The sequence below is a fragment of the Carettochelys insculpta genome, chromosome 2 (assembly GCF_033958435.1).
Source record: "Carettochelys insculpta isolate YL-2023 chromosome 2, ASM3395843v1, whole genome shotgun sequence".
Classification (NCBI taxonomy): domain Eukaryota; kingdom Metazoa; phylum Chordata; order Testudines; family Carettochelyidae; genus Carettochelys; species Carettochelys insculpta.
The window spans coordinates 281,323,143-281,337,697 of record NC_134138.1 but is presented as its reverse complement, the minus strand read 5'-3'; the positions used below and the strand labels follow the sequence as shown (position 1 = coordinate 281,337,697).

Genomic DNA, 14,555 nt, shown 5'->3' with positions numbered 1-14,555 from the left:
ACATGTGACAATTAAGACAGCTGAGTCTAACACACTCTGCCCATTTCCTGTGTCAGGGCCCAGACCCCCCTTCTTGACACTGGAAATGGCTCTTCCCAGAGCACACAGAGAAGCTGCTGCTCTTGATGCAGGCAGCAATGTTACTGGCTTTGAAGCTGAAGATGCAAAATGCTACTGCGACCACTGGTCTGTGTTTGCACCAGATCTTGGGTCAAGTGGGCTACCTGCAGTGCTGTCCAGTGAAAGCTGGTGCTTCGCTGAGCCTGTGTATGCTGCTCATATGTTTGTATCACTTTAACAGGTGACGTTACAAGTATTGGCTCTGTGCTGGTATCTGAAACTTTAGTTTCTGGCAGACAACAATAGGAAGCTGGCAACCCATTGCGAAAGGGTTTCAGGTGCTACAGGACTTGCTTTTTTTTTTGTTCTGACAGAGAAAGGGCCTTATCAGATTCCAAGCAACATCTAAGGCATTTGGCTGTGCACAAATAACTGTAAAGAGAGGCAATGGCTGATTGCCTAAAAAGACACGGTTGGACAGATGACCTGCTCATGAGACGGGCTCCATCTCTGATGTGCTTCCACACAGGGAGAACCAAGGAATTCCCTCCACATGGACAAGGGTGTAAAAGGGATCCCAAGATTCATCCAACTTTGTTTTCAATCCACCTCATCACTTCAGGACCAGCTCTGCTATGAGCTGAGCCCAGAAGGATCACTGACCCAGCCTGACAAAGGATGTATCCAGAGACCTTTAAGATAGGAGCTGGCTCCCCAGCTACTGCAAACCTGCACCAAGAACTTGGTGATTGATGCATGTAATTTGATTGCTTTAACAATGCTACCCTCACCCTATTCTTTCTTTTCATTAATGAACCTTTAAATTGAGTCTGAAGGCCTGGGCCAGCGTGCTGTTTGGGTAAGATCTAAGTATATTGACCAAGGAATGTGGCTGGTCCTCTTGGATCAGAAGAACCTGTTTGGATTTGGTGAGATTGGCTTTCATTACCTCTCATTTGTGTAAGGCAAGATACAGAGTGTGGCACAAGGGAAGTTGGAGAGTACAAGGGAATTGCTTGTGTGACTTTGTGCTGGCCAGTGTGGCAAGACTAGTGTTCTGTGTGACTGGTTTGGTGCCTTAAAATGGAGGACCTTCAGTCTTGGGCTGTAAGTTGCCCTGTTTCAAGCAATTTGCCCAGGTTCGGTCCCCTCAGCTGTGCTCAGAAAAACCACCAACATACAGCCAAGCCACATACGAGATGGCTCAAGAGAGCCATTGGGCCTGGTCTACCTTGCACTCCGTACCAATGTAACTAACAGTACACTGTGTGTCAGAGAGGTTGTCATGTTAGTCTGTATCTGCAAAAACAACTGTGGCGCCTTACCGATGTCTCATGCCTAGGGCAAGGAGGTTTTTAAGCCATGAAATACTAAGCCAAAATAAATCCGCTTGTTTTTAGGTGCCTGTCACATTATTGGAGTTTGATATGAACATGCAAAATATTGTTGCAACCACAGTTATATGTTTGGACCAAATCTTCGGCCAAGTGGCACAAGTGAGGATCTATAGAAAGCTGAGGGTTCACTGATTCTGTGCATACTGCTCATAAGCATGCATCAGTCTGGTATTTGAAGTTATGAGTATTGGTGCTGTGCTTGTATTTCAAATGTTTGCTTCTGGGAAACCTCAAGAGGAGGCCTGGAGAACCTGTTGCGAATGGGTTGCTAGTCAAGTGAATCAGAATACTTGACTGACGATGCACCTGCAGTGCTGCCAATCCACACCCAAGGGAATCCACTGTGAACATTCAGACCAGCAGGTACGCCCTGGCTGCCTAAAAAGGACTGGCTCACGTATAGTCAAGTGACTTGCTCATGTGACAAACTCCGTCTTGGGCGTGGTTTTCTCACAAGGAAAGCAGTGGAATTCCCTTCACGTACGCCAGGGTAGAAACAGGCCATGGGGTTCCTCCATCTTTGTCTTCATTCCAGCTCATCATCTGGCGTCTCTTTGCTATGAACTGAGTCCCAAAGGACTGATGCCCCTCCCTAACAAAGGTCGTATTCTGGAGACTTATAAGACAGCAGACCATTTACTCTCTGCTGCAAGTCTCATTAGCTGTTAGGTCTTATACGATATTGCGAAAAGCTACTTCCCCAGTTGGGAGGTGAAACACTGGAATGTTACCGAGAGAGGTGGTAGAATCTCCATCTCTAGAGGTGTTTTAAGTCCCAGTTTGACAGGGCCCTGGCTGGGAGGATTTAGTTGGGTTGGTCCTGCTTTGCGCAGGGGACTGTACTCGATGACCTCCTGAGGTCCGTTCCACCCCGAGGATTCTGCATCAAGAACTTTGTAACTGATGTGTGTAATTTGATTCCTTTACCTACCCTACTCTTGACCCGTTCCTTCTTTCCTGCCATTAATGCGTCTCCACACGTTAGCCTCTCAAGGGTCGGCCCAGCATGTTCTTTTGAGTAAGATCTGAGGTGCACATTGACCTAGGAACGTGGCTGGCCCTTTGGGGCTGGGAGAACCTGTCTGGATTTGGTGAGGTTGGTCTCCATAACCTCTCACCCGTATAAGGAAGGGTGCTGGTTGTGGCATAAGGGGAGCGGGGATGTCCGAGGGAATTGCTGGTGTGACTTTTGGCTAGCCAGAGAGGCAGCACAGTGCCCTTTGTGACTGGCTTGGTGCCCATTAGTGAAGGAGGCCAGGTCCACCAGTGGGTATGAGCCAGGCTAGGTAGGAATGGTAGCCGGAGCCTGTTTGTCAGAGGCTGGAGATGGATCACTTGTGAGTCCCTGTTCTGTTCACTCCTTCTGGGCAACAGGCCTCGGCCTGTCAGAAGACAGGACACTGAGCAGATGGACCTTTGCTCTGCCTCAGTCTGGCCGTTCTTGTGTTCTTATGTAATGAGCTCCAGCCTGGGGCTGCACATTGCCCCGGTTCGGCTCTCTCAGCAGTGCCCCAGAAACCCACTGTATTACAGTGCCACAGGACTTGTTAGCCAATGTAGCTAAAGCAGCACTGCTGTGTGTGGTGAGGAGACCCCTCAGGCTAGCCTGCTCCTGGTCTCTAAGGCGACACACGTGGCTCTGTCACTTCCCAGAATACAGCTCTGCTCCTCGTGACCTGCAGCTCAGTGTGTTCCTGCATCTCTGCCTTGCCGCCCAGTGCCACCCCACAGCTAGCAGGCCTGGGGCAGGCATTTACCAACTCCCACTGCAGGAAAGGTGGGTGGAAAGGAGCCATTTAGCTACTTTGCAATGTCCTTAGCCTCCCTAACTCCATCTTCCCTGCAGCAATCAGCAACCCTGCCAGTTCTCTTGCAGGAGACTTCCTTCTGATTCTCCCGGAGAGCAAAAGCCCTGGGCATCCCCTTCCAGTGGAGCCATACAGGGAAGGGGACAGGGTTGGGAGCCAGCACCACTCCTCAGCTCACCTGGAACCCTAGGGCAGGCATTGTGAACTCGAGCAAACACCTTCCCCACAGCTCCCCTGCTCTCCACGCCTTTGACTAGCTGTGCCCAGGTGTGCAGCTGGTGCACAGATGGTGGGATGTAAGATATCGGAGCTGCTCTGCTGACCTACCCATGACTGTCCCCTCCCCAGTCTGTCCTGCCTGTTCTCATCTCTGCTTTGGCCAGGTTATGGAACATGGGTAAGGTCCAGCCCTCATACCAGAATGCACTGCCTGGCCAGCGGGTCCTGGCCCGAGAGTGGAGAAGACACGTGGCACTCGATAGCTGCTTCAGATGCACAATTAGCTCTGCAGCCGAGATCTCCACCCCCTGTGTCACCGCGAATTGGCAGTGACTTGCTCTCTATTTGTATCAATCTCGGGCTTACTTTGCATGAAATGAGCGGATTGCTCAGGGTGGCAGCAAGCAGAGGCAACTCTGTCATGTGGAACATGAGCAGAGAGGCCAGCTCGCCCCCCTGGGAGCTCCTGCATCAGTGTGGGACACAAAGCGACCTGGCCCTCCCAGGCAGCAGCAGACGCCGAGCACAACTGGGCACAAGCTGGCACCCCACACACCTTGGGACCTGCCCATCTGAGCTCTAGCTTCAAATCCCTACACAGGCCCATGTCCGCTGGGGAAGGGGTAGATTCCAGCCCCATCCACCACCCACCTCTGCAGGCATGGCAACGTCAGCAATGACCGATCACGGGCCTCCTAAAACAACACAGGGGCTAGGAGCCCCACGGTATTGGGGGAGAACAAGGAGACCCCTGTGCCATTGAGGGGCACCGTCCCCATGTCCAGGGACACCTGGAAGTATCGGGGCAGCTTCCCTATGTCTCGGGGACCCTTGCAATGTTGGGGGACCCTGCTCTATCGTGGGAGCACAAGGAGACACCTGCAGTGAATAAACCCCCCATGTCTGGAGGACTGCGCAGGTATTGGGGCAACCACCCCTTCCCTGTGCAGGGGGACCCTGTATATCAGGGTGACCAGATCCCCTTTGTCCAGAAGGTACCTGCAGTAGTGGGGTGGGTGGCCCCCATGTCTGGGGAGATGCTGCAGTAGTAGTGTGGGCACTTCCCCCACATCTGGGTAACTTGCAGTATGGGGGTAAGCAAACCCCTGATGCCTGGGGGCGATGCTCCAGTACCAGGGTGTGCAGCTGAGATGACTGCAGTACTGGGGTGGGCGGTGCTACCACATTGGGAAGATGCTGTGGTATCGGGGTGAGCGGCTCTCCCCATAGGGTGAGGCACGGAGGCTCTCCAGGGCGGGACGGAGCCAGGGCCGGCCCGGCCCGCGCTTGGGCTGCCCTGGAGTGGAGGAGCGTGGGAGCCGGCCCGGCTCACTGTCCGAGCGGGGGGCGGAGGAGGAGTGCCAGCACATTAATGCTCAGAGCTGCGCCCTTCCGCTCCCGTCGCCTGCGCTGCCCCATCAGCAGTAACAGTCTGATTAATTCGCTTCCAGCAGGGAGCTGATGGGGCCAATGATGGAGCCGCTGCATCAGGAGCGCTGAAATTGATAGTTTTTCACAGTTACAAATGAGGAGCCTCCTCAGCTGCAAATGGCGCCCGCACAGTCGGACTCCGGTAATGATCATAAAGAGGCTCTCTCTAAACTGCGAAAGCCCCTGGGAGCGAGCGGGGGGCGGCTGCTGCGCTAATGAGAACGACAAGGGGGCGAACAGGCATGGAAATGGCTCCTCCACTCTTGATGTGCATTTAACTGCTTTTTTAGTGCGGCGGCGGCAGCGGCGGCGGCAGCGCCAGGAACGAAGGAGTGATGGATGCGGCACCAAGGCATTTATTTTCCAATTCGGAAAAGTGGCTGCACTGGGAAATGTATGAATTATTCTAATTCACTCAACTGTCCTGAGCCAGCAGAGAGAGGGGGGCACAGCCAGCGTGCGAGAGAACAGGGCTTCCTCCGACCCCGTAACGCCCCACCCCTGAGCCAGCAGAGAGAGGGGCACAGCCAGCGTGCACGAGAACAGGGCTTCCTCCGACCCCCTAACGCCCCACCCCTGAGCCAGCAGAGAGAGGGGCACAGCCAGCGTGCACGAGAACAGGGCTTCCTCCGACCCCCTAACGCCCCACTCCTGAGCCAGCAGAGAAAGGGGGCACAGCCAGCGTGCACGAGAACAGGGCTTCCTCCGACCCCGTAACGCCCCACTCCTGAGCCAGCAGAGAGAGGGGGGCACAGCCAGCGTGCACGAGAACAGGGCTTCCTCCGACCCCATAACGCCCCACCCCTGAGCCAGCAGAGACAGGGGGGCACAGCCAGCGTGCACGAGAACAGGGCTTCCTCCGACCCCATAACGCCCCACACCTGAACCAGAAGACAGAGGAGAGTAGGGGGGTAGGGGGGCACAGCCAGAGTGCATGAGAACAGGGCTTCCTCCGACCCCCTAACGCCCCACCCCTGAGCCAGCAGAGAGAGGGGGCACAGCCAGCGTGCATGAGAACAGGGCTTCCTCCGACCCCGTAACGCCCCACACCTGAACCAGCAGAGAGAGGGGGGCACAGCCAGCGTGCACGAGAACAGGGCTTCCTCCGACCCCCTAACGCCCCACCCCTGAGCCAGCAGAGACAGGGGGGCACAGCCAGCGTGCACGAGAACAGGGCTTCCTCCGACCCCGTAACGCCCCACCCCTGAGCCAGCAGAGAGAGGGGGCACAGCCAGCGTGCACGAGAACAGGGCTTCCTCCGACCCCCTAACGCCCCACCCCTGAGCCAGCAGAGAGAGGGGGCACAGCCAGCGTGCACGAGAACAGGGCTTCCTCCGACCCCGTAACGCCCCACTCCTGAGCCAGCAGAGAGAGGGGGCACAGCCAGCGTGCACGAGAACAGGGCTTCCTCCGACCCCGTAACGCCCCACCCCTGAGCCAGCAGAGAAAGGGGGCACAGCCAGCGTGCACGAGAACAGGGCTTCCTCCGACCCCGTAACGCCCCACTCCTGAGCCAGCAGAGAGAGGGGGGCACAGCCAGCGTGCACGAGAACAGGGCTTCCTCCGACCCCGTAACGCCCCACCCCTGAGCCAGCAGAGAGAGGGGGCACAGCCAGCGTGCACGAGAACAGGGCTTCCTCCGACCCCATAACGCCCCACACCTGAGCCAGCAGAGAGAGGGGGCACAGCCAGCGTGCACGAGAACAGGGCTTCCTCCGACCCCGTAACGCCCCACACCTGAACCAGAAGACAGAGGAGAGTAGGGGGGTAGGGGGGCACAGCCAGAGTGCATGAGAACAGGGCTTCCTCCGACCCCGTAACGCCCCACACCTGGGCAGGGGAGAGAGACCAAGTGCAGGGCAAACGGAGGGGCCTTTGCTGAGCAGCCAGCTGTGCTTGGGAGGCAGGGGGTGCACTGGGGCTTCCGCTGCACAGGCAGCAGGTACCGGGGAGTGCAGGCTCAGTATAGCGGCTGCTCGCAAGTTCCCAGCTGGGCCCCTCCTAGCGCACATGGCTCCCCAGGGCAAACCCTGCAGCACCGACATCCCCACACGTCGCAGCCGAGGGGTACTCACGGGGGGCAGGACCACTGCTGGGCACCCCCACCGCCTCGTTCCACTGGTCGGCGCTGGAGACGGAGTAGGAGCGCTGGTGCAAGCCGTCGGCCTTCGAGCTGAAGCCCACCAAGTTGATGGAGCGTTCGGAGTGCAGGGAGGTGCTGCTGGTCGAGTGGGGGGCCCCTGCAAGAGAGCCACAAACTCAGCACCAGGCTGCCCCACGAGCAAAGGGATGTGGGGCAGACGCCCATTTGCTCCCCTGTGTCCTGTGCACGCAGCCAGGCCCTCTGGAAACCGGCTGCAGCTATCCCCCGCCCACATCCCGGGAACCCCGAGGCCCCCACCAACTTGCCGGGGACCAGTGGTGACTGCTATGGACAGAAACAACGGGGCCACTGGCCATGTGACCCCCTTTCCATGGGACTCCCCGCACCAGCCCTCGCTTGGGGAAGGGCCATCCCTAGGGGGTGTTGAGCCTGGCACAAGCTGTCCCTCTGCCCCGGCACCACTTCTTACCCACAAGCCCCTACTCCCGCTCCACCCTCACCCAAGCCCCACCCTCGCCTCACCCCCCACGACGTGACCCAGGGGGCTAGAGGGGCCAGATGCTGACAACAGCGGTCGCCCCCTCAGCTCACGCTCACTAGTGGCAGGAGGAGGTGGCGCTTTGCTGGCTGGAGGCCACATCGTGCTCTTCTGCTGAGGTCTACAAGCCCCCCACAACACATCCCAACCCACAACTGTCCCAGCCAGGCCCTGGGAGAAGCTCCCCAACCCCCAGCAAGTCCCAGCCAGGACCTAGCACAGGTCCCCAACCCCCAGCACCTCCCAGCCAGGCCCTAGGACACATCCCCTCCCCCAGCACCTCCCAGCCAGGCCCTGGGAGAGGCTCCCCAAACCCCAGCAAGTCCCAGCCAGGACCTAGGACAGGTCCCCAACCCCCAACACCTCCCAGCCAGGCCCTAGGACACATCCCCTCCCCCAGCACCTCCCAGCCAGGCCCTAGGACAGGTCCCCAACCCCCAACACGTCCCAGCCAGGCCCTAGGACAGGTCCCCTCCCCCAGCACCTCCCAGCCAGGCCCTAGGACAGGTCCCCTCCCCCAGCACCTCCCAGCCAGGCCCTAGGACAGGTCCCCAACCCCCAACACCTCCCAGCCAGGCCCTAGGACAGGTCCCCAACCCCCAACACGTCCCAGCCAGGCTCTGGCACAGGTCCCCAACCCCCAACACGTCCCAGCCAGGCCCTAGGACAGGTCCCCTCCCCCAGCACCTCCCAGCCAGGCCCTAGGACAGGTCCCCAACCCCCAGCACGTCCCAGCCAGGCCCTAGGACAGGTCCCCAACCCCCAGCACCTCCCAGCCAGGCTCTGGCACAGGTCCCCAACCCCCAACACGTCCCAGCCAGGCCCTAGGACAGGTCCCCAACCCCCAGCACCTCCCAGCCAGGCCCTAGGACAGGTCCCCAACCCCCAGCACCTCCCAGCCAGGCCCTAGGACAGGTCCCCTCCCCCAGCACCTCCCAGCCAGGCCCTAGGACAGGTTCCCAACCCCCAGCACCTCCCAGCCAGGCCCTAGGACAGGTCCCCAACCCCCAGCATGTCCCAGCCAGGCCCTAGGACAGGTCCCCTCCCCCAGCACGTCCCAGCCAGGCTCTGGCACAGGTCCCCAACCCCCAACACGTCCCAGCCAGGCCCTAGGACAGGTCCCCAACCCCCAACACGTCCCAGCCAGGCCCTAGGACAGGTTCCCAACCCCCAACACGTCCCAGCCAGGCCCTAGGACAGGTCCCCTCCCCCAGCACCTCCCAGCCAGGCCCTAGGACAGGTTCCCAACCCCCAACACGTCCCAGCCAGGCCCTAGGACAGGTCCCCTCCCCCAGCACCTCCCAGCCAGGCCCTAGGACAGGTCCCCAACCCCCAACACGTCCCAGCCAGGCCCTAGGACAGGTCCCCAACCCCCAACACCTCCCAGCCAGGCCCTAGGACAGGTCCCCAACCCCCAACACGTCCCAGCCAGGCTCTGGCACAGGTCCCCAACCCCCAACACGTCCCAGCCAGGCCCTAGGACAGGTCCCCAACCCCCAGCACCTCCCAGCCAGGCCCTAGGACAGGTCCCCAACCCCCAGCACCTCCCAGCCAGGCCCTAGGACAGGTCCCCAACCCACAACACGTCCCAGCCAGGCTCTGGCACAGGTCCCCAACCCCCAACACCTCCCAGCCAGGCCCTAGGACAGGTCCCCAACCCCCAACACCTCCCAGCCAGGCCCTAGGACAGGTCCCCACACCCAGCACGTCCCAGCCAGGCCCTAGGACAGGTCCCCAACCCCCAGCACCTCCCAGCCAGGCCCTAGGACAGGTCCCCAACCCCCAACACCTCCCAGCCAGGCCCTAGGACAGGTCCCCACACCCAGCACCTCCCAGCCAGGCCCTAGGACAGGTCCCCAACCCCCAGCACCTCCCAGCCAGGCCCTAGGACAGGTCCCCAACCCCCAACACCTCCCAGCCAGGCTCTGGCACAGGTCCCCAACCCCCAACACCTCCCAGCCAGGCCCTAGGACAGGTCCCCAACCCACAACACGTCCCAGCCAGGCTCTGGCACAGGTTCCCAACCCCCAGCACGTCCCAGCCAGGCCCTAGGACAGGTCCCCAACCCCCAGCACCTCCCAGCCAGGCCCTAGGACAGGTCCCCACACCCAGCACGTCCCAGCCAGGCCCTAGGACAGGTCCCCAACCCCCAACACCTCCCAACCAGGCCCTGGCACAGGTCCCCAACCCCCAACGTGTCCCAGCCAGGCCCTGGCACAGGTCCCCAACCCCCAACATGTCCCAGCCAGGCTCTGGCACAGGTCCCCAACCCCCAACACGTCCCAGCCAGGCCCTGGCACAGGTCCCCAACCCCCAACACATCCCAGCCAGGCCCTGGCACAGGTCCCCAACCCCCAACACATCCCAGCTAGGCCCTGGGATACATCCCCGTTCCCAATATGTCCTAGCTGAGCCCCACAACATGTCTCTTTGAACAGCTGATCTCCACATTGTCTCCCATCCCAGCTGGGCCACACCGCACGTTCCCCTCCTGCCCCCAAGCAGCACGTCTGGATGAGGCAGAGCTGTCTGAGAATGGCGCCAGGGCCCTGACCGGAGACAGGTGAGTGGGGCCATAGGGTCAGAGCAGCTGAAGGACAGCGGACAGGAGACAAGCCCCTACACCGCTCGCCTACAGACTGAGCGGTCTCCTGAGTGACAACACGAGGACGAGGGGACAGGCCCTGGCATGGCAGGTGGGCCACGCACATCTGGGAGAAGGCGGTGCTGCTTCTCGCGCTGCACGACTCAAGCATGGAGCTTGCTCCTCCAGGAAATCACAGGTGCTGGGAATTCAGCTCGTGCCATGCGGTGCTGGGTGTTTCCAGCCTGAATTCAGTAAGTACTGAACCCGGCCTTTGGAAGGAGCCAGCTCCTCTCTCAGAGCTTTTGCCAAGGGCTACGGGGGGCGGGACAGGCTGTCCCCAGAGAGATCACGCCACGAGAGCTTCCCATTTCCCCAGAAGCATTTGCGGGGCTCTGCTCTGCACCTTCCGGGTGCCAGCCAGACATGCCAGGCACGGACTGGTGAGCGCGGAGGTGGTGTATAGCTGTTATTTCAAGATCACTTTCTGCGTAGAGCTACCCTTCGTCCTCCCCTCCCTGCCTGGTTCTGGGCTCAGCCCTGCCCTTCCAGAGAGCAGCACTGGCTCCGTGAGGACAGCCCTGAGATCGCCAGCTTTCTCTCTGCTCTCCACAACCTATGGCGTGGGCCCAATCCATGCCCACCTGACCCTGCACAACGCAGGCCCCTCTCCTCACGAACCTGTGCACAGCAGCCCCCACGATGGCTGTGGCCTGGGTTCGGAGCACTGGGCAGCCCACCCCGGAGGCAGCCTGGCTCCGCCCGCACTAGGCGGCTCTCTGAGGGGCTGAGGGTGGCTGGGCCTTGTGGGTGGTGCCATATGGACAGGGCTCCACAGAGCAGAGCCCAGGAGACGGGGTATCTCCTGGCACAGCTGTCATGGGCCCCATTACAAGACTGCTCCTCCCACCACTGCCAGCGCCCCATCTCGCTACTTCGCAGCAGGCCACTCTCGGGCCAGGAAAGCCAGACAGGGCGGCACGAAGAAGCATGTGGACAGATTTCAGAGGGTCAGACCAGACTCAGTGTGAGACTGCAGGAGCTCACGGATCTAGCAACTACAGGCCCAGGAGGAGCCATTGTGATCACCCCCGCCCCCGGGGCTCTGCAACTCCCGGCACGGGTGCCAAGAGCGGCACAAGAGGGGATTTTCATCAGCAGGTGAGGTGGGAGCTCAGCCCTGCCCCTCTTCCTGCATGCAGCCGGGAGCTGGCTCAAGGCCAGCCCGCCTCTGTTTTAACAGAAGACCAGTGCTGCCAACCAGCACCTCGCTGGCAGAGCGCTGCAGGGTCATGGTTTCACAAATCCAGCTGCTGTAAGTAGGACTGTTAGTGACTTTAAAAAGCGTCACCGGCACTTGGACTGTACAGAGGGGTCAAATTTTGGCACCCTGCCTCGGACAGGTGGCCGACCCCTGACCTAATGTAAACTTTTCTAGCGCACAAGTCCCAGAACTGCCCTGAATTAAACTCCATCTGTCTTAACACCCTGTTACCTGGGCAGGGAGTCAGACTAGACCAGGGCTTCTCAGCCTTTCTGGGACTGAGGACTGGCTCGAGTCAGGGAGATCGCAGGGACCGGCGCCCAGCCCCGGACTAGCCCTTGCGGAACACTGGGCCTGGGGTTCTATGACTCCATGAAAGTGAATGGGGGGTGATCTGATCACAGCCGATAACAAAATCTCCATGAGGGGCCTGTCACCCCAGCACACAAAGGTCTGGCCCAGCCCAGGGTTGGGAAGCTGCAGCTAAGCAGAGTGGAAATAAGTGGCAAGTTTTAACTGAGACTCATTAACCACCGGACCATCTTCTCCACCGCTAGCAATGGTCACATCAAGCTGGGTGGTTTCCTGCTCTCCCACCAGGGATCAAAGCCAGGGATCCCGCAGCTGGCATCACGGTGGGCAGACAACTAGGCAGAGTGGTTCTTTCTGGACTCATAATCTACAGGAGCACTGCTGAGCCGCTGGTCCTTGAGAGATCACTGCTGCCAGGGATGGTGCCTGCTCCTGTGCTGAGGATACTGTGCTGTTCCCTGGAGCCTGAGTGCCCCAAGGTGGGAAACAAAGCCCAACCTGTGAGCTCTGTCTGCCCCCGAGACCCAGGCTTACCACACATGTACTCCGCTTGCACCCCACTGGCTTTCTGGCTCTCGAGGCTGGTGCCGGGCCAGGACCCCAGGCACTCTGCGATCCCCGGTACAGAACTGGTGCCAGCTGCCATTCGGAACACCCCATTTCCATCCTCATGAACACAAGGAAACCTTGGAAGCAGGACCCAGTGTCTGCCACTGGCCAAAAGAGCAGCTCGGAAAGGCCTGGCCTGGCCTGCCCGGAGGGGAGTGCAGGGCCGCTGGGCAGCAGGATGCTCAGCAAATCCAACAGCCAAGGATGGCAGCCACCCACAGTCGTTCAGATGAGGTGACCACAGAATTCCCTGTCTGCCCTCTGAGCACACAGGCTTGGCTGCACTGGCTCACCCGAAAGCCTGGCATGCAATGGCTGCAGCCAGGACCAGTGCTCCCTCTGGCCCGCTCCCCAGCCTTTCCGGGGCAGCACGGCTGTTCCCGCAGTCCTGCCTCCCACTGTGCTGTGCACACAGCGAGTGATGGGCCTTGCCGCTGAGCGCTCCCCCGCCCCTCGCCTTGTTCAGAGCCACAGAAACACGTGTAAAACCATGACACTGACTCTGCCTCTAATTAGCCCTTAATTTACAAGACACACTTGGAAGGGTAATTAGCTGGCACTCGGCTCCTGACGGCAGCATCCATCTCCACTCCTTCCTTGGGGGATGGGGCCTGCTGGTCGCTGGAGCAGGGAGAGTCGATCTCCCTGTGGGCTGGAGACATGCTTGGAGGGAGCTGCCGTCCCCAGCGTGCAGAATACGTCCTCGCACGCAGCTCCTATCCCCATACAGAGACACAGCTCACCAGGGGGCCTGAGAGCCACCTCCCCAGACACAGCCCCCAGCACTGAGCCTGGGGACTGGAGTTAGCGCCCTGCCATGGAGTCCCCCACATCAGGTCTCCAGCACTTGAGCTGAGAGCCCCTGAGACTCTGTGACTGCCAGGAAGCCAGAAACTCTCCTTCCCCACCACACACAGCTTCAGGGGGCAGAATTTGCAGCAGGTCAATCACCATTGATGTTGTTTCATTATTAGCTATCCTGTCTTTATTTCAGGGGCTGTAACCTGGCTCTGCACCCAGCCTGCACAGCCACTTACTCACTGTGGTACCCTGCGGTGCCTCGAGGTGTGTGGCCGTACCTCTAGTCCCCTGCTGGTGACTCCACGGCAGCAGGGCTGGTGTGTGGAAAACAGACATTGTGTACATACGTTCTATTCTATTGCTGGCCCTTCGGCACAACACCCTGGCTGAAGTACCAGGAGTCTAGCTGAGCAGCTGATGGAGAACAGTCCTGCCCAGGTTCTCGGCCTCTCTAGGTGCCTGGATAGCAGCACAGTGCACCGATGTAAAACCAGCTGCTGCTCTACAACTGTCTGTGACTGGCAGATTTCAGAGAGCCCTGAGCTCTGGTGGAATTGCAGAGCCTCCCCAAGGGGGTATTTACTGGTCAAGTCAGAGCAGAGCCCACCGCAAGATGAGATCTCATCAGAAATTCTCTGGCGTGAAACAACTGCACCTTTAGCTCTTTCTCTGTGTGCTACACAAAGCCAAGGAGACCTCCTAAAGCAGCTAGGCCTGTCCAAACAAGGGGAAGTGCTCTATACGTACCCCACAATGTAAGTTCTCTTCACCTTTACCTGAGGGAGGTTTGGAGGAACGTAGTGGCAGGCGCATGAGTTGGTTCAAATACAATTCAGATGACAGGTTCAGTAAAACCTGGGGTGTGGGTTCAGGATCTGCACAGACTCTGGTGTGTGATGCTTGTTCCATTGCACCTGTAATTCTCCCAGTCCTCCGCCCAAGGGTATTGCCACTAATGGACATGCTGATGAAGAGGAGGTAGTGAAGGGTGAACCCACAAGAGCTAGCAGAACTCCAATGGGGTCCCAGCAAGATACAGGGTTGTACCCCCATTATCTGGCTTGGTGAATCATGGACACAGCTACCACCTGGACCCCCAGGGAGCAGAGTGGCAGGTCTGAGCTCTCAGACCCCAGGGGACTGCAGCATGACTGGGTCCCAGAGTCTGAGGGGGCAATTGGTGTTGAGAAGACCAGATTGAGGCTCTCTTCCATTCTGCTAGGTGAGTGGATTTGGGGAGCCCCACCTCCTCTGCGTGAGCATAACCTGCCCAAGTGAGGAACAAGCCTTCTCGGGCAGCCAGCTGGCAAGCACCATCCGGTCAGGTGGGGAGCTGTGTGATATGGATCCAGAACCTGTCTTTGCTTCGGAGTGAAGCCATCCAGAGGCAGAAGTAAGGTCAGGGTGGTTGAACAGATAATATGCAGA

At 59.4% G+C, this 14,555-nt stretch overlaps 1 protein-coding gene across 1 annotated transcript in view; it reads right to left on the bottom strand.

Moving 5' to 3' along the window:
* The window catches only part of AGAP3 (ArfGAP with GTPase domain, ankyrin repeat and PH domain 3), a 300,607-nt gene that overhangs the window by 75,870 nt on the left and 210,182 nt on the right, over window positions 1-14,555 (bottom strand). Inside the window, exon 12 of the mRNA XM_074985396.1 lies at window positions 6,991-7,155. Coding sequence (XP_074841497.1) covers window positions 6,991-7,155 — 165 coding nt within the window. The remainder of the gene's footprint in view (window positions 1-6,990; window positions 7,156-14,555) is intronic.